This window comes from Oncorhynchus tshawytscha, linkage group LG27 (assembly GCF_018296145.1).
Source record: "Oncorhynchus tshawytscha isolate Ot180627B linkage group LG27, Otsh_v2.0, whole genome shotgun sequence".
NCBI classification, from domain to species: Eukaryota; Metazoa; Chordata; class Actinopteri; order Salmoniformes; family Salmonidae; genus Oncorhynchus; species Oncorhynchus tshawytscha.
The window spans coordinates 17,904,085-17,926,819 of NC_056455.1; the positions used below are offsets into that span (position 1 = coordinate 17,904,085).

Consider the following 22,735-nt stretch of genomic DNA (forward strand, 5'->3'; position numbering starts at 1 on the left):
CTGTCACACTTTGAGTTGATCTGACCTTTATGATAGCGGGTACAGTGTGATAAAATTATACACTGAGTGTACAAAACTAATATTGAGTTGTAGCCCCCTTTTGCCCTCAGAACAGCATCAATTTGTCGGTGCATGGACTCCACAAGGTGTCGAAAGCGTTCCACAGGGATTCTGGACCATGTTGACTCCAATGCATCCCACAGTTGTGTCAAGTTGACTGAATGTTATTTTGTTGGTGGACCATTCTTGAAACACACGAGAAACTGTTGAACATTAAAAAAAACAGCAATGTTGCAGTTCTTGACACCGTTAAACCGGTGAGCCTGGCATCTACTACCACACCCCTTTCAAAGGCACTTAAATATTTTGTCTTGCCCGTTGACCCTCTGAATGGCACACAAACACAATCCATGTCTCAATTGTCTCAAGGCTTTACAATCCTTATTTAACCTGTCTCCTTCCCTTCATCTACACTGATTGAAGTGGATTTAACCAGTGACATCAATCAGGATTCATAGCTATCTCCTGGATTCACCTGGTCAGTCTATGTCATGGAAAGAGCAGGTGTCCTTAATGTTTTGTACACTCACTGTACTTTGTGAAAACATGCATCAGTAATGCCCAACTATGCCAGAGCATGTCCAGTCCAATGTTGGTATTGGCGAGAGCCTTGTTCCAGATTAAAGAGTAAGCCCAAATTAATCTTTTTTATTACTATGCTCACAGAAACCGCCTAGGTTTAGATATGACAATAAAATGGAGGTCTAGAATATAATTTGTCCTGTGTAATAAATTACGCGTTTGGTGAGTGGGTGGAGAAAGATGGGAGAAAAAGAGACCACAGCAAGCAGAAGAGAAAAGAGAGAGAGAGAGTTCAAATAAACAAGGGAGAGACAAAAAGAGTGATTGGAGGATTGGAGTATAAGGGAGCGCAAGCAAGGAAGAGAACGAATCCTTCAATAAAGGTATCACATCCTTAGAGCCACAGGAGAGATGTACATACAGCATCACTCAAGGAACCTCAAATGCCACAAGATTATGAAGATTTGAGATATATTTGAGAGGCAAAACACGGCAGGGACATATCGAAAGCCTGGATTAGTTGCCATTTCATTTCATTTTGCCCAGCCTCCAGCATGGGGACAGAGTGCAGTCGGCGGGGGTCCCTGGCGCTCACCCTCAACATTGTAGCATTTACGTGTGCCCTGTCAGCAGTGACCACTAGCTTCTGGTGCGAGGGGACCAGGAAGGTGGTCAAGCCTTTCTGCACGGGGCCGGTGACGACCAGGCAGTCGTACTGCATTCGCTTCAACAGCAGTAACATCAATGACAGCCGGCTGGTGCAGTACATCTGGGAGTCGGGAGAAGAGAAGTTCCTGATGAGGAAGTTCCACACTGGCATCTTCTTCTCCTGTGAGCAGGCTGCTGACATGAATGGTAAATAACGTTTATGTACAACTTGCAGAAATGTTGAAATAAAACATGCGACCATGTTGGCCGCTCAGCAGCTGGTCCTGTGTGACCATGCTCTCTAAACCTGAGGTGGTTTGGGTACATTACAACAGGAAGTGAAGGAGGAAGTACATTGGGAGAGACTAAAATAAGATCAAGATGCAAATGATTTGACAGTCTACTATTTACTTGCATAATTACATCACCATGTTGTTTTGTCTTTTTTAGTCTTTGAGCTTTGATAAAATAAGCCAAAAGTAATGTTCTATTTGGTATCAGGTTACTTGTGTTGACTTTACTGAAATGGACTGACAAAACGATGCATCAGTTTTAGTAGGAGTTTTACAGTGTGGAGATCATTGAGTGCAAGAATTGGAATGCTTGCAGAAACTCTGTGACTCAACATTGATTTGCTATGATTGCTGTGAGAATCAGCAGTTGAAAGTCCTGAGGTGTGACAGAACAAGCAGCTGTGAGAATCAGCAGTAGAAAGTCCTGAGGTGTGACAGAACAAGCAGCTGTGAGAATCAGCAGTAGAAAGTCCTGAGGTGTGACAGAACAAACAGCTGTGAGAGTCAGCAGTAGCCAGTCCTGAGGTGTGACAGAACAACAGCTGTGAGAGTCAGCAGTAGCCAGTCCTGAGGTGTGACAGAACAAACAGCTGTGAGAGTCAGCAGTAGCCAGTCCTGAGGTGTGACAGAACAAACAGCTGTGAGAGTCATCAGTAGCCAGTCCTGAGGTGTGACAGAACAAACAGCTGTGAGAGTCATCAGTAGCCAGTCCTGAGGTGTGACAGAACAAACAGCTGTGAGAGTCAGCAGTAGCCAGTCCTGAGGTGTGTCAGAACAAGCAGCTGTGAGAGTCAGCAGTAGCCAGTCCTGAGGTGTGACAGAACAAGCAGCTGTGAGAGTCAGCAGTAGCCAGTCCTGAGGTGTGACAGAACAAGCAGCTGTGAGAGTCACATAGCCAGTCCTGAGGTGTGACAGAACAAGCAGCTGTGAGAGTCAGCAGTAGCCAGTCCTGAGGTGTGACAGAACAAACAGCTGTGAGAGTCAGCAGTAGCCAGTCTTGAGGTGTGACAGAACAAGCAATGAGAGAACAAAGCTATGAGGTCAGCAGTCTGATTTTCCTGGAGCGATTTGTCTTGAGAGGGAGTAGCCAGTCCTGAGGTGTGACAGAACAAACAGCTGTGAGAGTCATCAGTAGCCAGTCCTGAGGTGTGACAGAACAAACAGCTTAGTGGGATAGAAAAAGGACTAGAGACATGAGGACTGGAGACATGAGGATTGGAGACATGAAGACTGGAGACATGAAGACTGGAGACACCACTATCAGATAATGGATAGGGTCTGATTTTAAAAGTGGTAAGCGATTTATCTTGGGGAGTAATCGGTCAAACAACATGAAGGTGAAAATCCTGATCATAACCATTTAGCTGATGCTTCTGTGCATACTAACACATTTATATTTATTTCATTTATAGAAAATAACAAATAAGGGTAAAACATTTTTGGAAGATAAGAAAAATAACAAGACTAGGCTACATGAACTAAATGAATGTTTCTCTGCTTCCAGGTTTTAACTGCAGAGACTTTAAAGACATTGCACCTGACCATGAAAAAGGTAGGTAAAACCCATTTATAAAACGATTATCTTTCGGTCTAGTGGTGTAAAGCCCTGATAAATATATATTCTCCTCTTGACCACAACTTTATATACGTCCAGTCATCAAAAATATATCAAGACAGTGATTTTATAGGATGATGCCATTTGCAGGTGTCCCCTTTTTCACTCTCAACAAAATCTATGAAGCATCAACAATTTTTCATAATCTACTTTGAAAATAGATAAAGACAGTCTTATCTGCTCCCAATAATTAAATGAGTAAACGCAACACTACCCCACTACGTTGTTGGTAGTATATATAGACTTTATTTCATTGTTTTCATAAGTGTACTATTCCTCTGCAACTTTTTTTGGAATGTCCGTCAACTCTTGCCTTTTACTGGAACATAATCTACTGTGACTCCAATCGGGGCTTCCATAGGAAATCCTAATTAACAGCCTAAAAACCAAAGTAAAGCTGTTGTAGGAGTTTACATTAGAAGCAGCTGTCATCTTGTTATCAGTGGCACCTGTCGTCTCTATCCAAGTCCCACCGGAGCAGGCCTACAGAGAGCTCAGGGGTCTCTTCCTGTCTGGGTCTGTGGAGTTGATGTCTCCCTTCCTAGAGGTGGGATTATTTAGGAGAGGGAAGTGGATTCTAGAGGCGACAGTAGTACTCACTCTGACTGACTCCTCTCTTCCTTCTATTCCCAGGGGTCCTGTGGCTGTGCATCACAGCTGAGTGTCTCTACCTCATCCTGCTGTTCACGGGAGGTGTACTCATGTGGTTAGAGCTGTGTCCTTGCCTCAGCGTCATGAACAAGCTGAAGCTCAACGCCTTTGCTGCCATGTTCACCGCTCTGTCAGGTAACACATCTGTGCCTGGGAATGATGTTCACAGTCATATATTTTTTTTTTAATGTGACGTTCACCATTTGTCAAGTGAACAAGTCATCAAAGAATACTTTCATACAGTCACTCAAAGCTGATCACCAGCCATTGAGGAGTTGATTATCTCCCTGCATCCTTAACTATGAAGTCAGCTTCACAGAGGGGGCACACTAGTGAGTGGACATCCCCTGGCTCCGTTTCTCAATGACCAGAGGCCATGTCAACCTCCATGCCACGCTATCACACTAAGGCTGGCACTGGGCTGGTCAAATTGGATAGAGAGCCTACAGTAGACAGGCTTTGGGAGTCCCAGCTACACAGTAGATCAGAGTCCAGCGTGTCTGTGTGTAACACTAGCCACCAAGGGGATTACATCATCTAATACCATGCATGCAACCCACTAACCATCCCAGGCAGGCAGAGGCCGGCCAGAGTGACCGTGGCTAGTCCATATCCTAAATGGATTATTTCAATTTTACAGATACGATATTCAGTACACTGCTGAATCTACTCTAAGTTTCCATCCATTCAAAGACCATTTCCAAAGCTGATAGGAGAGGAATCAAGATGATGTTGAGAAAATGTTTGTCAATCAGGAGTAATTTTCATTTAGATTCACTCACTGTATTGTCAATCATGGTTATTGTGTTGCTATCAATCTGTCAAACTGTATTGTGGGGGTAAGTAGGAGGGAATATACACGTTTAAAATGTGGTTTATGCACTACAGAATTTGTGGAATCCCTACAGCTAACTCTCCTTGGGTCCGTGGAACAAATATGAATGTGAATATGAATATGATTTTGTTAGCAGAAAAGCAGAGCAATAATAGTAGCAGAGTGAAATGGGAGCCTTGCTCAGGGAGGTACAGTTGTAGAGAAGCTAGCCTAGCTAGCATAGCACGTAGAGCAGTGGTCTATGGTCTGTGTCCAATACCTCTGGGGATTTGCTGGTTTCTGGACTAATCGGATTGGAGATGGGGCAGTGGTTTTGGGCCAAGACAAGGCCTACCCAGAGGAGTACCCCCACCCCTCCCCTCCCACCTTCCCCTGACTCCCTCCTCTTGTTGTTAGGGTGTTAATCCCAAGTAAAGCAGCTGTAGACGAGCAGAATGTTGGCAGAGAGATGGCCAAGAGGCAGCAGAGAAAGAGAGAGTAGAGGGAACACTGTGCTGTGGTGGGCTTTGATTCTTCATCATTCTCTCTTCTATCTGTCATTGTTATGAAGGGGAATGGCTGCAACTGTATTAATGTATCAGCTTCCCCAGTAATACTATAAACTGAATATCCAGTGAATAAGGAAGCATGATCATGGAGAAAATGAATGGACTGCACTCAATGTTGTTCACACTAACACCTGTCCTCATGCAAGGTTTTTAAAATAAGTGAAAGGTATCCAAACTGATAGCCCTCAATTCATAATGTGTACAATACTGCCACGTGTGGCTACTAATATCAATTGCCGATACTATTTTTTTGCTGTACTTATACCAGTGCTTTTGAAAGGTACAACCAATCATATTTTATCTCAGGTTTTCATTCACCAACATTATTTGCGTTTTGTATTGTGTTGTGTCCCTCGGGATCCAGGCCTTTTGGGGATGGTTGCCCACATGATGTTCACCACGGCCTTTCAGCTGGCTGTGGCTATGGGTCCGGAGGACTGGAGGCCCAAGACCTGGGACTACAGCTGGTCCTACATGTATGTACTGACTAGGTCACTTACCGTTACACTAGGTGCTGTACAATAGGAGTTGTCTCTGATTAAACTCTAATACCCAGCTATGTGATACTCGTGCAATTTTAAGCGACGCTAGCATTCTGAGGCCATGTATAGTAGCAGTCATGATGGAGAGAGCATGCAATGCTGAGGTTAATCACACCCTCTGTTCTTCTTCTTCCCCCTCCCCAGCTTAGCATGGGGCTCCTTCGCCACCTGCATGGCTTCTGCAGTGACAGCACTGAACAGGTACACCAAGACCATCGTAGAGTTCAAGTACAAGCGGCGGAACATTGAGAAGAACCTGAGGATCAAGCAGAAGCTGCTGGAGATGGACCTGCCAGAGCATATGTGGGACATGTACCTGACGGCTGTGCCTGCAAGGGGAGAAGGAAATGCTGGGCCTCTGGACCTCCCTGTCAATGGGCACAAACCCTCCACTGGAGCAGCCTATGTAATGGGCCTGGACAGCATGACAGGACCACAGGGAGAGGCCTACTGCTAAGACAGTGGTCACCAACCCTGGGCCTGCAGGGCCTCATTCAAATACTGTTAGAATGTACCTTCCATACTCCCTTCATTGAGGTTATGACTGCTCCAACACGATTGGATAGGTTCCAATTCAAAACACAAAGGTGAGGAAGAAAGGATGCATTTTCACAGTATCAGAACAGGGCCTAGGAGATCTATTAGGCTTTACAGGACCAGGCTTGGTGACCTCTTCATTAAAATGACCATAAATTGGCTCTCATATACAGGATCTAAACTCACTATATAGGGCATAATGGATCCCATTGAGAAGATCATTACTAATATTATAGCCAAAGGAACATGGAGCTGACTGAATAAACAACACTTGTCCCCAACTTCCTCCTGTATGTTTCTAGAGCCAAGGCCATGACTATTCTCATCATTACTGTTATTCTGGAGCAGATGGTAAAGCTGTTTTTACAAGCTATGTTAGTAGTTTTGCTATTTCCAACACGTACAGTAGGTTACAATATACTTATGTTTATATGTGCTGTATGTAAGTTTGGCTGACCCCTCCTGACAGTGTCTCCTGCTCCTGTCTCAGCCTCCAATTTATGCTGCATGTGTCGGGGGGCTGGGGTCAGTTTGTTATATCAATTCGGTGTCCTGTGTGTCTAGTTCTCTAATTCTCTCCTTCTCTCTTTCTTTCTCTCTCTCGGAGGCCATAGGACCATGCCCCAGGACCTGACATTGACTCCTTGCTGTCCCCAGTCCACCTGGCCATGCTGCTGGCTGACCTGAGCCCTAGGACCATGCCCCAGGACTACCTGACATGATGACTCCTTGCTGTCCCCAGTCCACCTGGCCAGGTTTCAACTTCCACCTGACTGTGCTGCTGCTCCAGTTTCAACTGTTCTGCCTTATTATTATTCGACCATGCTGGTCATTTATGAACATTTGAACATCTTGGCCATGTTCTGTTATAATCTCCACCCGGCACAGCCAGAAGAGGACTGGCCACCCCACATAGCCTGGTTCCTCTCTAGGTTTCTTCCTAGGTTTTGGCCTTTCTAGGGAGTTTTTCCTAGCCACCGTGCTTCTACACCTGCATTGCTTGCTGTTTGGGGTTTTAGGCTGGGTTTCTGTACAGCACTTTGAGATATCAGCTGATGTACGAAGGGCTATATAAATACATTTGATTTGATTTGATTTGTGTTTGAGAGAAAGTTGGATCTTAATATTTGCTTCAGAATATAATGAAGAAAAAGCAGCACCCATAAACATACACAGGAAATGTATCGAACACAAACTTTGTCAGAAATTAAGGACAATACAGACTGTGAATCTGTCTATGATTCCTGGTAATATTGAGGAAATGGGTTTAAATGCCCCTCATAACTAGGGAATATTTAAATGAAAACCAACTGCAAACGACTACAGACTGAATGGATCAATGCAGGACTCTACTAAATATTTCAAGTCTTTGCCCATGCAGCTGCCTTGAATTGTCTTGGATTTAAATTAAGGGATGCCATGTCATTTCTTATGGTAATACTTGCTCAATCTGACTACAGAAAAAAAATGTGTATGACAATCATGACCACAAATCCACATTTTTCCAAGTAGTTTACAGTACTTCGACAATACTGTCTAAGCCTCTGTTGGGGAAGGACTGCCATCTAGTGGAGTAAAGGGTAAGTTCACACTAGAGTTCTGAGGACCTGCTTTCCAACGGTGGATGTTGCTGTCACTTTCCTTAGTGTGTCCATGGTGTTACACAGTAGGCCTATGGCATTACTCATGTTACTTCTTGCGGTTTAACTGTCACAAAATAAAGTGTGACTGTTTTGATTTGTTTGCCAATACAGGTTGCATGAGGAATTGAGTTATTCCAGATGACATCAGGACCGTCACAAAATTCAAGCTCTGTCCTGTATCCTCTTCGTGCAGCCTGTGTTTTGAACGGTAACGATGGTACCATCTTTTTTCCACCTCATTCTAGGCTCCCATCCTACCAGCCAAAGTCCTGCCCTGTCATCTGGTAGAAGCGCAGGTTGTGTGGCTGGTAGAACTGACGTAACCTGAGGATGACCTGAGGATGGATGTCAGCATGTGGCCTGCCCTTGGTTCTGCCCAGGCAGTGGGGCTTGCTGCTGCCCTCTGGCTTCTTCAGGCAGGGGAAACCCTTCGTCTTGTTGAAGTAGAAGTGTTTGTCTGTGATGATCCTCTGAAGTCCCAGAAAGTCTTGGACTCTGCCCAGCTCCCCTGCAGGGTCGCTCACCAGCCTCTCCCCATGGACAAAGTGGATCTGTTCCAAGGGGAAGTGGGCCAGCCACCTCTCCAGGTGCAGAGCATACAGGCCAATCCAGATGGGGCTCCACAGGGAGTCCACCTTCAACGCCTCCTCCGTCCCGTTATGGAACGTCAGGGACTCAAAGCTGGGAACGCCAGGAGTCTTGGATATGATCTGGGTGTAGTCAGAGATGGCGCGGGTCACAGGGTCACGCACCACCACGATCAGTTTGACCTCCTGGGACATGGAGTGGATCCGGCCGGGGCTATCCGCCGTCACAAAGTACCTGGGTGTCTTCTCCAGGACCACCTGGCCCTCCAGAGCTTTGGGCATCAGGTTCCTGAGAGGGACAATGAAGCTGTTCAATCTTATATCAAATATACAAAATATACAGCCAAATTAGAATATAACCATATCCATTTGTTTTAGATCGAAGAGAGGGTTAATTCTTTGAATAACCATCAACCAATCCAAGGTACTATTGATTGAGGCCTATAGCCAAATAAAGGGACTGAATCATCCCTTAACACCATGATCTATCTGGTCATGCTCACTCCCCACAGATCTCTATGTCATCCTGTGCCAATGAAGCCAACATGCCTGCTGGTTAATAATTTACATGGTGTTATATAGTTTTCCCCAATGTGCTCTCCAGCCTCACTCAGCTCTTCCTCCCTGCCGGATGTTAATACAATCCCATTCAACTGAACGAGGGCTGAGGGGCACTGAAACTCGTATACACCCCTTGTAAGAGCATGTGCTACCAGGAAGAGAGAGAGGACACACTCGGCTGTCTGCCTGAGTAGAAATCCAGATGAAGGACAAGAGAGAAAGAATGGAAGGAAGAAAGAAAGAGAGACTGGGAGAAAGGAGGAGGGAGGGAGCACACAAATACAAGCAAAGTCCATTAGTGAGCCCACTTTTGATTTTCCCTGGAGACCGATGGCAGAGTATGTCGTTTTTGTGTTGCATTGACTCGCTTGGCATTTGCACTCAGCTTTTCTCCCTTGGAGCTGTTATCTAACCATTATCATGATCGAGTTCAATTCCATGGGTAGTGTTTCAATAAAGAGCCTTGATTATTTTCCTCTCAGCAGAAACAATGTATACACCAGTGCATATTCTCATTAGACAATGTGGTGCTATACTTTGACCAAGCAGCTTGATGAATATTTCCATTTTGGGAACAGACAGTATGATACTTCAGACATCAACAGTGCTGAGCGATTAATGCTTTTTGACGATTAGTGCTTTTTGAGGTCAGTTCGGTCCGATTATAAAAAAATTATCACGGTTTTCCATTTCAAGTTTCAATCATTTTTTTAAAACATTAAATGCACTATGCATTGTGTGGCCTGAATCTGTAACAACACAGAATAAAACCATCAATAAAAGTCACATGATGGTAGTGACTGTCCATTACTGCTTATCCCTTATGAACCATCATTTATTCACATTACTTTAATAAAATATTTCAGTTGTTGTGTATACTACATTTGTTTTATTTAGTAACTTTATTATTTAATTCTATGTCATGATCTCATCTCTATTGGGCTGTTGTCTATGCAGTCTGACAAAATCACAATTTTGTAGTCCTTCAAAGTAAATAAGGCATACTTTTATGACTGCTGAATGCCAAATATCAATCACTTAGATCATGTACAGTATTTTCAGGTAGAGAAAAACCCTCGTGAAGCAACAGCTGCTCTATAGCACCTCATTATCGCACATTTTTCTGTCTCTTCCATAACAGGCGTAAAAGAAACAAAGACCGGACAAGTAGATGCGCAAGGGATTGTGGTCATTGAAGTTAATTCTCACGTTTTACGCACTAAACAATAGAATATTGGCCTGTTGGAAACTACAACTCTTTACTACATCGCACAGCTGAGGCTAAATCTGATGTATCTCGAGAGAAACTGTACAATGAGCGCATTGAGCGCACAGAAGAAAACTGAACAAAATGGAATTCAAATAATTGAACCAAAGTTGGTCAATTAGTTGTTTAAAAAACTACAAATAACCGCTCACCACAGACATCAAACAAGGGAGAGAACAATGTCCATATTGTGGGGCACTGTTAGTCCAAGCACCTTGAAATGCATTTGTTGTAAGAAATGTGCTATATAATAACGTTTGAGTGATTGAGTGATCATGTAGCAGATGTTAGGTTCAGGAGTTGGGGGAATGTTTGGTACATTTATTTGTTTTTGGAGAACAGTCAAAATGATAAAATAATAATGGCATAGAGAACATTGCTGCATAATATTTCTGTTACTGATTTTACAGTTGTTCTTCAGAGTGTATGTATGTGCCATGTAGGGCTCCCGAGTGGTTCAGCGGTCTAAGGCACTGCATCTGAGTGCTAGTGGTGTCACTACAGACTCTGGTCCGATTCCAGGCTGTATCACAACCGGCTGTGATTGGGAGTCCCATAGGGCAGTGCACATCCGGGTTAGGGTTTGATGGGGCTGGGGCTAGGCCGTCATTGGGGCTAGGCCGTCATTGGGGCTAGGCCGTCATTGTAAATAATAATTTGTTCTTAACTGACTTGCCTAGTTAATTAAAGGTTAAATACATTTTTTTTAAAGTAAATGTAGGACAGCCCATAGAGAAATTCTCCCAGCCATTAAATAACCCCTTTAACTTGCAATACACACAGCTGACCATGAGCAAGCAGCAATTCCAAGGAAGAATGTGCATCATTCTACACCTTTTGCAAGTTGTAAACATAATCAGAACACAAACAATGAAACCCTCCTGTCAATCAAATATACACTGCTCAAATAAATAAAGGGAACACTAAAATAACACATCCTAGATCTGAATGAATGAAATATTTTTTACATAGTTGAATGTGCTGACAACAAAATCACACAAAAATGATCAATGGAAATCCAATTTATCAACCCATGGGGGTATGGATTTGGCGTGACACTCAAAATTAAAGTGGAAATCATCATCATCGATAACTTTGATGTAATGTCCTTAATACAAGTAAAAAATTCAACCCACGTGCCTGTATGACCTCCTAATGTCTGTCTGATGAGGTGTGGATGGTTCAGAGCCAAGTGCATCCACCAACTCCTGGACAGTCTGATGCAATGTCTTAGAGACATGATGTCCCAGAAAGAGCTCGTGTTCCATAGCCCTTTTTCACCCCAGTATGATGATTGTTGCATTAGGAGGAACCCAGGGTAGTCTCCTTGTCTGCGGTCCAGTCCTTACCAGTCAGGCATTGGCTGAGGGCTTGCGGCACCAACTGCCACCCCACACCTGAGCGCCACTGCTGGAATGCTGAAGCCCACTTCTCCAAATGTGCTCAGAGGCAACTTCTTCCTTTGGAAAAGCACAGGGTCAAAGGTAAAATCTTGAGAGGTTTGCTTCAAATGTTTCGCAGTATCCACTAAAATAAAATCACAGCAGCCGGTGAGAATGAAGTACAGCGACGCGCAAACCACCGTTTGATCAAGGGAGCATTTGTGGCCTGAAGAAGTTTATGCAGGGACTCGCGGAACGTCTTCCTTGCACAAAGTGATGAGAACCAGCCATACCTTCTTCCACAAACAAATTGAGGCCATTCTATGAACAACACATCTCTTCTTTCGGTGCATCTGGTATTCTTGTAAGCAAAAGCACATAATCATAATTCCATGCCCAAAAACATGGTGCACCGGCTGTTCCAAGCGAAGTGCCAAATACGCTTGTCATCCCATACTGACACGTTGTTGATCTCTAAACTGTTCATCGCAATAAATTGTTCCTTCTTTCTATAATAACAATATTTTGTTGGACATAAACGACGGTGTATTTTTTCCACACACAGTTAGTATAGTATGTTCTTGCTCATCTGACACTGATATATTAACCATAATCTAGAGATGCTGTGCGCATCTTTCAGTGCTGCTCTACATTGATTGGAGGGATGGTAGAGAAGGCGGGTTTCACTGCTCAAACTTAAACTGTTGAGCCATGATCCTGTAACATCAGCTTTAGAATAACTTTCTTTCTCAATGTTTGCACTAGATAATGTAATTTTTTCCTTCCTCAGTTAGATTACTTGGTATTATGTTGGTCAGAGGGAAATAACACCACAAGACACTCATTTAAGCTTTGACATAATTTTCAGGTGACAATTTCATTCAAAAGTGACCAAAACATCAGCCAAAATAAATGAGATAGTAATGATACCTGCAGAACCATCCTTTTTTTTGCAATTCATATTACAGTTTTTGTTGTCTATTCCATATATGGGAACAGCTGACCATGTAGATTTTTTGGTTCCTTCCATGATTTCAACACACATTACATTGTTTTGCAATGATTGAATATTGTTCTTTGCATCCACAGACAGAAGGCCCTGTACATAGGCATCATGACGTAATAGGAAGCGTTGGTAATACAACCAGGATAATCTCGAAAAGTGAGGCAGAGTGTATTAAATGAAGTCTTATACAGGGAGGGTTTGTGTCTGATTCTGCTGCGGTCCAGTCCTTTTTTTCTGATTGCGCACCAGCATCAGCGCAGTGAAAATCTTCTCAAATTTTTTTTATGGAAGGACAGCCCAATAATGACTGTATTATGGGTCATATGGGTCACTTCTGATACTGTGAAATCTCCTCTGAACAGGAAACTGTGTATTGTAAGCTTACACAGTTTACCAGGAAATGGTCACTGTACAATCTGACATTGGATGCCAACTCCCTTATGTCCCTTAATTTAATATGATCTGTGTACTCTGGTGGAACCTTGTAAGCAAAAGAGCAATCCATGCTATTATAATCACATAATGCCATTTCTGATTCAAACTCAGATGTCGTTTACCAGAAATTTTGTTCCAATGCACATCCTTATAAGTGAAAAGCTATGACAAACAATAGACGCAAGAGGCTGAAGAGAAGCCTTCACGTGGACTGAGAAACCTTCACAAAGAGAGAAACCTTCATGTGGAGAGAAGCCTTCACGTGGAGAGAAGCCTTCACAACCTTCACGTGGAGAGAAGCCTTCACAAGCCTTCAGGTGGAGAGAAGCCTTCACAAGCCTTCAGGTGGTTTTGCAAGAAGCCTTTCATCCACAAGCCTTCAGGTGGATGACGAGAAGCGTTTCACAAGCCTTCAGGTGGGAGAAGGGTTTGTGTCTGATTCTTTTTTCAAGCCTTCAGGTGGAGAGACAGCCCAATAATGACAAGCCTTCAGGTGGAGAGAAGCCTTCAAAAGCCTTCAGGTGGAGAGAAGCCTTCACAAGCCTTCAGGTGGAAGACATTGGAGCCTTCACAAGCCTTCAGGTGGAGAGAAGCCTTATCCATGCTATTATAAAGCCATTTCAGGTGATTCAAGAGAAGTCGTTTACCAGAAATCCAATGCACAAGCCTTCAGGTGAGAGAAGCTTTGACAAACAAGCCTTCAGAGGCTGGAGAGAAGCCTTAACAAGCCTTCAGGTGGAGAGAGCCTTCACAAGCCTTCAGGTGGAGAGAAGCCTTAACAAGCCTTCAGGTGGAGAGAAGCCTTCACAAGGTGGACAGCCTTCAGGTGGAGAGAAGCCTTAACAAGCCTTCAGGTGGAGAGAAGCCTTCACAAGCCTTCAGGTGGAGAGAAGCCTTAACAAGCCTTCAGGTGGAGAGAAGCCTTAACAAGCCTTCAGGTGGAGAGAAGCCTTCACAAGCCTTCAGGTGGAGAGAAGCCTTCACAAGCCTTCAGGTGGAGAGAAGCCTTCACAAGCCTTCAGGTGGACAGAAGCCTAAACAAGCTTTGCAAAAATGAAGTCACCAGGAGATTCATATTGGATCAAATAATATGCTGTGGAAATATCAGTGAAAATAATCCACTGGGCACAGACTTCAGTTCAATGTCTAGTTTTGATTTAAATTTGGTAGAGTTGTCAACTAACGTGAATTCAACATGAAATCAACAAAAAAATGTCACCATGTCTTTACATTTAGGTTAAAAGTGACTACATTCACTTACGTTGATGTCTTTTTCAAATCCAATCAGTTTTCCACATTTATTCAACATCATCACATTTAAACAAAGATTTTTTTTTAATGACGTGGAAATAACATTGATTCAGCCAGTTTTTGCCCAGTGGGAACACAATAGTTTGAACACAGCATTTATTGTTACATTTGAAGCAAGGATCATGTGAGATAGGTTATTTTAAGTTATTTTATTGTGTTATTTTTTACATTCATTTTTTACTTTAGTTTATTTAGTAAATATTTTCTTAATTGTATTTTCTTAAAACTGAATTGTTGGTTCAGGGCTTGTAAGTAAGCATTTCAAAGTAAGGTCTACACCTGTTGCATTTGGCGCATGTGACAAATAACATTTGATTTCATTTCATTTGAAGAGAGAATTCAAACAGTTTGCTGTGAAATCACAGGGTATTGCCACCAATGATGTGGCTTCAATACGGGGACCCTGTCTTTCTCTTCCAGAATCACATCTGAAGGTTAGCAAAATAATAGAGGCTTTCATCTACATCTAAATTCATCTAAATGTCCATCACTGTTTTCCTAAAATACACAGCATCAGCTGGATATGTGTGTTCAACATTCACCTTCTGCTACCATTTCTGTCAAGCCGTTTACGCCCACAGTATGATGCATACATTCGATCAATCCAACGTATGCACCACCCAGAATGCACTGCAATGCCTCTGCAACGCAATGCTGCAAGGCAAACGCAGCATCCCACTGGAAATGAATGTACTTCTGGTGTACCAAAATGCAATAACGCTGTCGGTGTGATCGAGGCGTTTCAGTCATGCGGGATACCTGCTGTGCAGTGCAGGGTGACCTGGTTTCTGCATCACATCGGCGATCATTGTTTAATAAGACCCGACGCATTGTAAATACATAGGGATTAAAGTTCACTTTAGAAAGCAGAGACATTTCTACGCGTCTGTATCTCAGATAAATCCCTGTTTGTTCTGGAAAAATGACCACATTTGATTATAGGGTGGAGAAATGATGGGTGAAGATGTGAGGATGCTGCTGCTACCCTCTACTGAATTCACCTTCCTACGGCTTACATTCCACAGCCTCACATGCCCCAAGCATATCTGATTGTGTGTGTGTGTGTGTGTGTGTGTGTGTGTGTGTGTGTGTGTGTGTGTGTGTGTGTGTGTGTGTGTGTGTGTGTGTGTGTGTGTGTGTGTGTGTGTGTGTGTGTGTACATGGTTAGTTCTGTCAGTGAACAGTCATAAACGTCCCTTTTTCAGGACCCTGTCCTTCAAAGATAATTTGTAAAAATCCAAATAACTTCACAGATCTTTATTGTAAAGTGTTTAAACACTGTTTCCTATGCTTGTTCAATGAACCATAAACAATAAATGAATCTGCACCTGTGGAACGGTCGTTAAGACACTAACAGCTTACAGACGGTAGGCAATTAAGGTCACAGTTATGAAAACTTAGGACACTAAAGAGGCCTTTCTACTGACTCAGAAAATACACTTAGGCATGCTGCAAGGAGGCATAATGACTGCAGATGTGGCCAGGGCAATAAATTGCAATGTCCGTACTGTGAGACGCCTAAGACAGTGCTACAGGGAGACAGGACGGACAGCTGATCATCCTCGCAGTGGCAGACCACATGTAACAACACCTGCACAGGATCGGTACATCCGAACATCACATCTGCGGGACTGGTACAGCATGACAACAGCAACTGTCCGAGTTACACCAGGAACGCACAATCCCTTCATCAGTGCTCAGACTGTCCGCAATAGGCTGAGAGGACTTGTAGGCCTGTTGTAAGGCAGGTCCTCACCAGACATCATCAGTAACAACGTCGCCTATGGGCACAAACCCACCGTCGCCGGAACAGACAGGATTCACGTTTATCATCTAAGGAATGGGCGTTATACCGAGGCCTGTACTCTGGAGCAGGATCGATTTGGAGGTGGAGGATCCATCATGGTCTGGGGCGGTGTGTCACATCATCATCGGACTGAGCTTGTTGTCATTGCAGGCAATCTTAACGCTAAGGACTCCTCTTTAAATCTGCGTATTCCTTCAAAGCTCAGTTGTCCTGAGTCTGCACAACTCTCCCAGGACCTAGGATCAAGAGAGACGCTCAAGTGTTTTAGTACTATATCTCTTGACACAATGATGAAAATAATCATGGCCTCTAAACCTTCAAGCTGCATACTGGACCCTATTCCAACTAAACTACTGAAAGAGCTGCTTCCTGTGCTTGGCCCTCCTATGTTGAACATAATAAACGGCTCTCTATTCACCGGATGTGTACCAAACTCACTAAAAGTGGCAGTAATAAAGCCTCTCTTGAAAAAGCCAAACCTTGACCCAGAAAATATAAAAAACTATCGGCCTATATCGAATCTTCCATTCCTCTCAAACATTTTAGAAAAGGCTGTTGCGCAGCAACTTACTGCCTTCCTGAAGACAAACAATGTATACAAAATGCTTCAGTCTGGTTTTAGACCCCATCATAGCACTGAGACGGCACTTGTGAAGGTGGTAAATTACATTTTAATGGCATCGGACTGAGGCTCTGCATCTGTCCTCGTGCTCCTAGACCTTAGTGCTGCTTTTGATACCATCGATCACCACATTCTTTTGGAGAGATTGGAAACCCAAATTGGTCTACACGGACAAGTTCTGGCCTGGTTTAGATCTTATCTGTCGGAAAGATATCAGTTTGTCTCTGTGAATGGTTTGTCCTCTGACAAATCAAATGTAAATTTCGGTGTTCCTCAAGGTTCCGTTTTAGGACCACTATTGTTTTCACTATATATTTTACCTCTTGGGGATGTTATTCGAAAACATAATGTTAACTTTCACTGCTATGCGGATGACACACAGCTGTACATTTCAATGAAACATGGTGAAGCCCCAAAATTGCCCTTGCTAGAAGCATGTGTTTCAGACATAAGGAAGTGAATGGCTGCAAACTTTCTACTTTTAAACTCAGACAAAACAGAGATGCTTGTTCTAGGTCCCAAGAAACAAAGAGATCTTCTGTTGAATCTGACAATTAATCTTAATGGTTGTACAGTCGTTTCAAATAAAACTGTAAAGGACCTCGGCGTTACTCTGGACCCTGATCTCTCTTTTGAAGAACATATCAAGACCATTTCAAGGACATCTTTTTTCCATCTACGTAACATTGCAAAAATCTGAAACTTTCTGTCCAAAAATGATGCAGAAAAATTAATCCATGCTTTTGTCACTTCTAGGTTAGACTACTGCAATGCTCTACTTTCTGGCTACCCGGATAAAGCACTAAATAAACTTCAGTTGGTGCTAAATACGGCTGCTAGAATCCTGACTAGAACCAAAACATTTGATCATATTACTCCAGTGCTAGCCTCTCTACACTGGCTTCCTGTCAAAGCAAGGGCTGATTTCAAGGTTTTACTGCTAACCTACAAAGCATTACATGGGCTTGCTCCTACCTATCTCTCTGATTTGGTCCTGCCGTACATACCTACACGTACGCTACGGTCACAAGACGCAGGCCTCCTAATTGTCCCTAGAATTTCTAAGCAAACAGCTGGAGGCAGGGCTTTCTCCTATAGAGCTCCATTTTTATGGAACGGTCTGCCTACCCATGTCAGAGACGCAAACTCGGTCTCAACCTTTAAGTCTTTACTGAAGACTCATCTCTTCAGTGGGTCATATGATTGAGTGTAGTCTGGACCAGGAGTGGGAAGGTGAACGGAAAGGCTCTGGAGCAACGAACCGCCCTTGCTGTCTCTGCCTGGCCGGTTCCCCTCTTTCCACTGGGATTCTCTGCCTCTAACCCTATTACAGGGGCTGAGTCACTGGCTTACTGGGGCTCTCTCATGCCGTCCCTGGAAGGGGTGCGTCACCTGAGTGGGTTGATTCACTGATGTGGTCATCCTGTCTGGGTTGGCGCCCCCCCTTGGGTTGTGCCATGGCAGAGATCTTTGTGGGCTATACTCAGCCTTGTCTCAGGATGGTAAGTTGGTGGTTGAAGATATCCCTCTAGTGGTGTGGGGGCTGTGCTTTGGCAAAGTGGGTGGGGTTATATCCTTCCTGTTTGGCCCTGTCCCGGAGTGTCCTCGGATGGGGCCACAGTGTCTCCTGACCCCTCCTGTCTCAGCCTCCAGTATTTATGCTGCAGTAGTTTATGTGTCGGGGGGCTAGGGTCAGTTTGTAATATCTGGAGTACTTCTCCTGTCCTATTCGGTGTCCTGTGTGAATCTAAGTGTGCGTTCTCTAATTCTCTCCTTCTCTCTTTCTTTCTCTCTCTCGGAGGACCTGAGCCCTAGGACCATGCCCCAGGACTACCTGACATGATGACTCCTTGCTGTCCCCAGTCTACCTGGCCGTGCTGCTGCTCCAGTTTCAACTGTTCTGCCTTGTTATTATTCGACCATGCTGGTCATTTATGAACATTTGAACATCTTGGCCATGTTCTGATAAAATCTCCACCCGGCACAGCCAGAAGAGGACTGGCCACCCCACATATGCTCTCTCTAATTCTCTCTTTCTTTCTCTCTCTCGGAGGACCTGAGCCCTAGGACTATGCCCCAGGACTACCTGACATGATGACTCCTTGCTGTCCCCAGTCCATCTGACCGTGCTGCTGCTCCAGTTTCAACTGTTCTGCCTTATTATTATACGACCATGCTGGTCATTTATGAACATTTGAACATCTTGGCCATGTTCTGTTATAATCTCCACCCGGCACAGCCAGAAGAGGACTGGCCACCCCACATAGCCTGGTTCCTCTCTAGGTTTCTTCCTAGGTTATGGCCTTTCTAGGGAGTTTTTCCTAGCCACCGTGCTTCTACACCTGCATTGCTTGCTGTTTGGGGTTTTAGGCTGGGTTTCTGTACAGCACTTTGAGATATCAGCTGATGTACGAAGGGCTATATAAATAAATTGGATTTTTTATTTTATTTATTTTATGCGTTACAGGGAAGACATCCTCCTCCCTCATGTGGTACCCTTCCTGCAGGCTCATCCTGACATGACCCTCCAGCATGACAATGCCACCAGCCATATTGCTCATTCTGTGCGTGATTTCCTGCAAGACAGGAATGTCAGTGTTCTGCCATGGCCAGCGAAGAGCCCGGATCTCAATTCCATTAAGCACGTCTGGGACCTGTTGGATCGGAGGGTGAGGGCTAGGGTCATTCACCCCAGAAATGTCCGGGAACTTGCAGGTGCCTTGGTGGAAGAGTGTGGTAACATTTCACAGCAAGAACTGGCAAATCTGGTGCAGTCCATGAGGAGGAGATGCACTGCAGTACTTAATGCAGCTGATGGCCACACCAGAAACTGACTGTTACTTTTGATTTTGACCCCCCTGCCCCCCCTTTGTTCAGGGACACATCATTCAATTTCTGTTAGTCACATGTCTGTGGAACTTGTTAAGTTTATGTCTCAGTTGTTGAATCTTGTCATGTTCATACAAATATTTACACATGTTAAGACGGTAGCTCACTCAAACTCTGAAGGGAGATACATGTAAGTGTGAAAATATATTTGTGCTATGTCTTACTTCATAATGAAGCAGAGCTGCTTCTCTGTAGTTAACAGGAAGAGATTTTTCTGCAACTGAAATGACAGGTCTTTCTCACAGCTGCTCCAAGGCAAGTCATAATTGGTCTGTTGTGAGGTTAAATCAACACTGTTGTAATACTTCTTCCAAATATGTATTTCCCAGCTTGGGGTTCTGTTTTAGTTCTTAGTGCTTTGTAAAGGTAAACTTTCCTAAACAAACAACTATACTAGTAATTGTTAACTGTTTCTATAGAACCCGCTCCTCTTCTCTTCCAACGTGCTGAATCTCAATCCAATTCTCTGAATCCAGCAGATTACCTATAGAGATCTTCTTAAATGTATGCAGAGGCATGTTCACAATAGTACGCTAATGTGGCCCCACATGTGGCATTTTTACCTTGTACGCCTCCCCATCCTGCAATCACAGATAAGACTCTTGACCTCTGAGCTGAGTACTAAGAGATTGTTTTGTCATGTTATTTTCAAAAGGTGTATTGCTCTTCAAGGATCTTTGGTCTATACCCAATCATGTCAGCTTAAAACGCCCCCAGAAAATGAATTAGTCACCACTGGCCCACAATAATCTTTCCTTATTATCACACAACTGCCCTCAACATGTCCAATGAATATTTAATACAAAATGTTACATTAATTGGAACTAAAAAAGTGTCTGTAATGTACTGTAGTAATAGCAGCTCGTTCAACAGACATTGTCCTTGTATCATCAGTGGGGTACCATTACAATAACTGTATTTTGTCTCTCCAAAAACCGGTCCAAAGGATAAGGTTACTTTCCAAATCCCCCTGGTACAGTAGTAATTGTAGAGTTATAAGGTCTGAGCACTATACTGCTGTCCTGAAAGGCAATATCCTCTTGATTAGAACTAAATCCCTTAAACCCACTGTCACTTCCAGATAATACTATTTTAAAGGAGATTACTCTTTACTTCTTGAGTATTCAGAGATTAATACAGGATCCCTATCTATGACTGGATTAAAAACTGTAATCTGATTTGCAAAAAAACATCGTGTTTATTTATCCTATTTTTATTCTGTACAAATCCTGAATTGGGATGATTCAATCAATAAAGTCTATCCTCTATTCTGCAGGTGTTATATTTCTTGAGAACAAAAGAAGAACATTACGAAGACCCGGACTAGACTGGGTAGCTCTCTACTGAAGACATGACAAGGAGAGGGTGTTTGATATCAATGTAATCTATTATAGAAATGACAATTGTTCAATCAATGAAACATTTACAAACAAATATAAGAGATTATTCACAAATAATTTAAACAAGCAAGTAATACAACAGACAACTTTATAAAGAAGAATTATTTCTATCAATAAAACTTTTCCTTTCTGATGGAAATAGTAAGCTACATTTGAAGTGACTCAAACATGGCAGCTTATTTTGGCCTCTCATTGAACGTACTCCTGAATAAATATTTCTCAAAGGCATGGTCAGAGAATGCAAAATAAGATAGACTGAAAGCAGGCTGATAATCAATATGTATATTTTTTATAATATATATATATATATATATATATATTCATACAGTACCAGTCAAAAGTTTGGACACACCTTCTCATTCAAGGTGTTTTCTTTATTTGTATTTTTACATTGTAGATTATTAGTGAAGACATCAAAACTATGAAATAACACATATGGAATCATGTAGTAACCAAAAAAGTGTTAAACAAATCTAAATATATTTTATATTTCAGATTCTTCAAGGTAGCCTTGATGACAGCTTTGCACACTCTTGGCATTCTCTCAACCAGCTTCACCTGGAATGTATTTCCAACAGTTTGAAGGAGTTCCCACATATGCTCAGCACTTGTTGGCAGCTTTTCCTTCACTCTGCAGTCCAACTCATCCCAAACCATCTCAATTGGGTTGAGATCGGGTGATGGTGGAGGCCAGGTCATCTGATGCAGCACTCTATCACTCTCTTTCTTGGTCAAATAGCCCTTACACAGGCTGGAGGTGTGTTGGATCATTGTCCTGTTTAAAAACAAATGATAAACCTACTAAGCGCAAACCAGATGGGATGGCATATCGCTGCAGAATGCTGTGGTAGCCATGCTGGCTAAGTGTGCCTTGAATTCTAAATAAATTACTGACAGTGTCACCAGCAAAGCACCCCCACACCATCATACCTCCTCCTCCATGCTTCACAGTTGGAACCACACATAGAGAGATCATCCGTACTCTGCGTCGCAAAAAGACATGGCGGTTGGAACAAAAAATCTCACATTTGGACTCATCAGACCAAAGGACAGATTTCCACCGGTCTATTGTCCATTGCTCGTGTTTCTAGGCCCAAGCAAGTCTCTTCTTATTATTGGTGTCCTATAGTAGTGGTTTCTTTGCAGCAATTTGACCATGAAGGCCTAATTCATGCAGTCTCCTCTGAACAGTTGATGTTGAGATGGGTCTTTTACTTGAACTCTGTGAAGCATTTATTTGGACTGCAATTTCTGAGGCTGGTAACTAATGAACTTATCCTCTGCAGCAGAGGTAACTGGGTCTTCCTTTCCTATGGCGGTTCTCATGAGAGCCAGTTTCATCATAGCGCTTGATGGTTTTTGCGACTGTACAACTTTCAAAGTTCTTGTCATTTTCCAGATTGACTGACCTTTATGTCTTCAAGTAATGGTGGACTTCCATTTCTGTCATCTGTCCGTTTCTGTCAGCTGTCATCAAGGCTACCTTGAAGAATCTAAAATCTAAAATATATTTTGATTTGTTTTTTTGGTTACTACATGATTCCATATGTGTTATTTCATAGTTTTGATTATCT

At 43.1% G+C, this 22,735-nt stretch overlaps 2 protein-coding genes across 3 annotated transcripts; one reads left to right on the forward strand and one right to left on the reverse strand.

Annotated features, from left to right (window-relative positions):
* Window positions 1-900: 900 nt before the first annotated feature.
* LOC112258944 (germ cell-specific gene 1-like protein) lies at window positions 901-6,607 on the forward strand. 2 transcript variants are annotated; one of them, XM_042307054.1, is made up of 5 exons: window positions 901-1,437; window positions 3,028-3,075; window positions 3,772-3,924; window positions 5,537-5,648; window positions 5,859-6,607. In XM_042307054.1, exons 1-5 carry the CDS (start codon window positions 1,137-1,139, stop codon window positions 6,169-6,171), a joined length of 927 nt encoding a protein of 308 aa, XP_042162988.1. In that variant the 5' UTR covers window positions 901-1,136; the 3' UTR covers window positions 6,172-6,607. The 2 variants fall into 2 exon arrangements, 1 of the variants encoding a protein (XP_042162988.1); XR_002954789.2 differs by lacking the exons at window positions 901-1,437; window positions 5,537-5,648; window positions 5,859-6,607 and adding an exon at window positions 2,619-2,816 and having other exon boundaries at window positions 3,772-3,919.
* Window positions 6,608-7,447: 840 nt separating this feature from the next.
* Window positions 7,448-15,252, reverse strand: LOC112258943 (heparan sulfate glucosamine 3-O-sulfotransferase 3B1-like). The gene is made up of 3 exons (XM_042307109.1): window positions 15,203-15,252; window positions 11,659-11,769; window positions 7,448-8,770 (listed from the first exon to the last, which is right to left on the reverse strand). Exons 1-3 carry the CDS (start codon window positions 15,250-15,252, stop codon window positions 8,149-8,151), a joined length of 783 nt encoding a protein of 260 aa, XP_042163043.1. The 3' UTR covers window positions 7,448-8,148.
* Between the last annotated feature and the right edge of the window lie 7,483 nt (window positions 15,253-22,735).

Excerpts from the sequence above, each read along its gene's own strand:
- LOC112258943 (XM_042307109.1), bottom strand. The coding sequence starts at position 15,252 with ATGATCGCCGATGTGATGCAGAAACCAGGTCACCCTGCACTGCACAGC. Across the intron at positions 11,770-15,202 it reads CACCCTGCACTGCACAGCAG|GAAGAAGTTGCCTCTGAGCA; the intron begins GTATCCCGCATG and ends GCTTTTCCAAAG. Across the intron at positions 8,771-11,658 it reads CCTCAGCCAATGCCTGACTG|GAACCTGATGCCCAAAGCTC; the intron begins GTAAGGACTGGA and ends TGTCCCTCTCAG.
- LOC112258944 (XM_042307054.1), top strand. The coding sequence starts at position 1,137 with ATGGGGACAGAGTGCAGTCGGCGGGGGTCCCTGGCGCTCACCCTCAAC. Across the intron at positions 1,438-3,027 it reads GCAGGCTGCTGACATGAATG|GTTTTAACTGCAGAGACTTT; the intron begins GTAAATAACGTT and ends CTCTGCTTCCAG. Across the intron at positions 3,925-5,536 it reads CATGTTCACCGCTCTGTCAG|GCCTTTTGGGGATGGTTGCC; the intron begins GTAACACATCTG and ends CTCGGGATCCAG.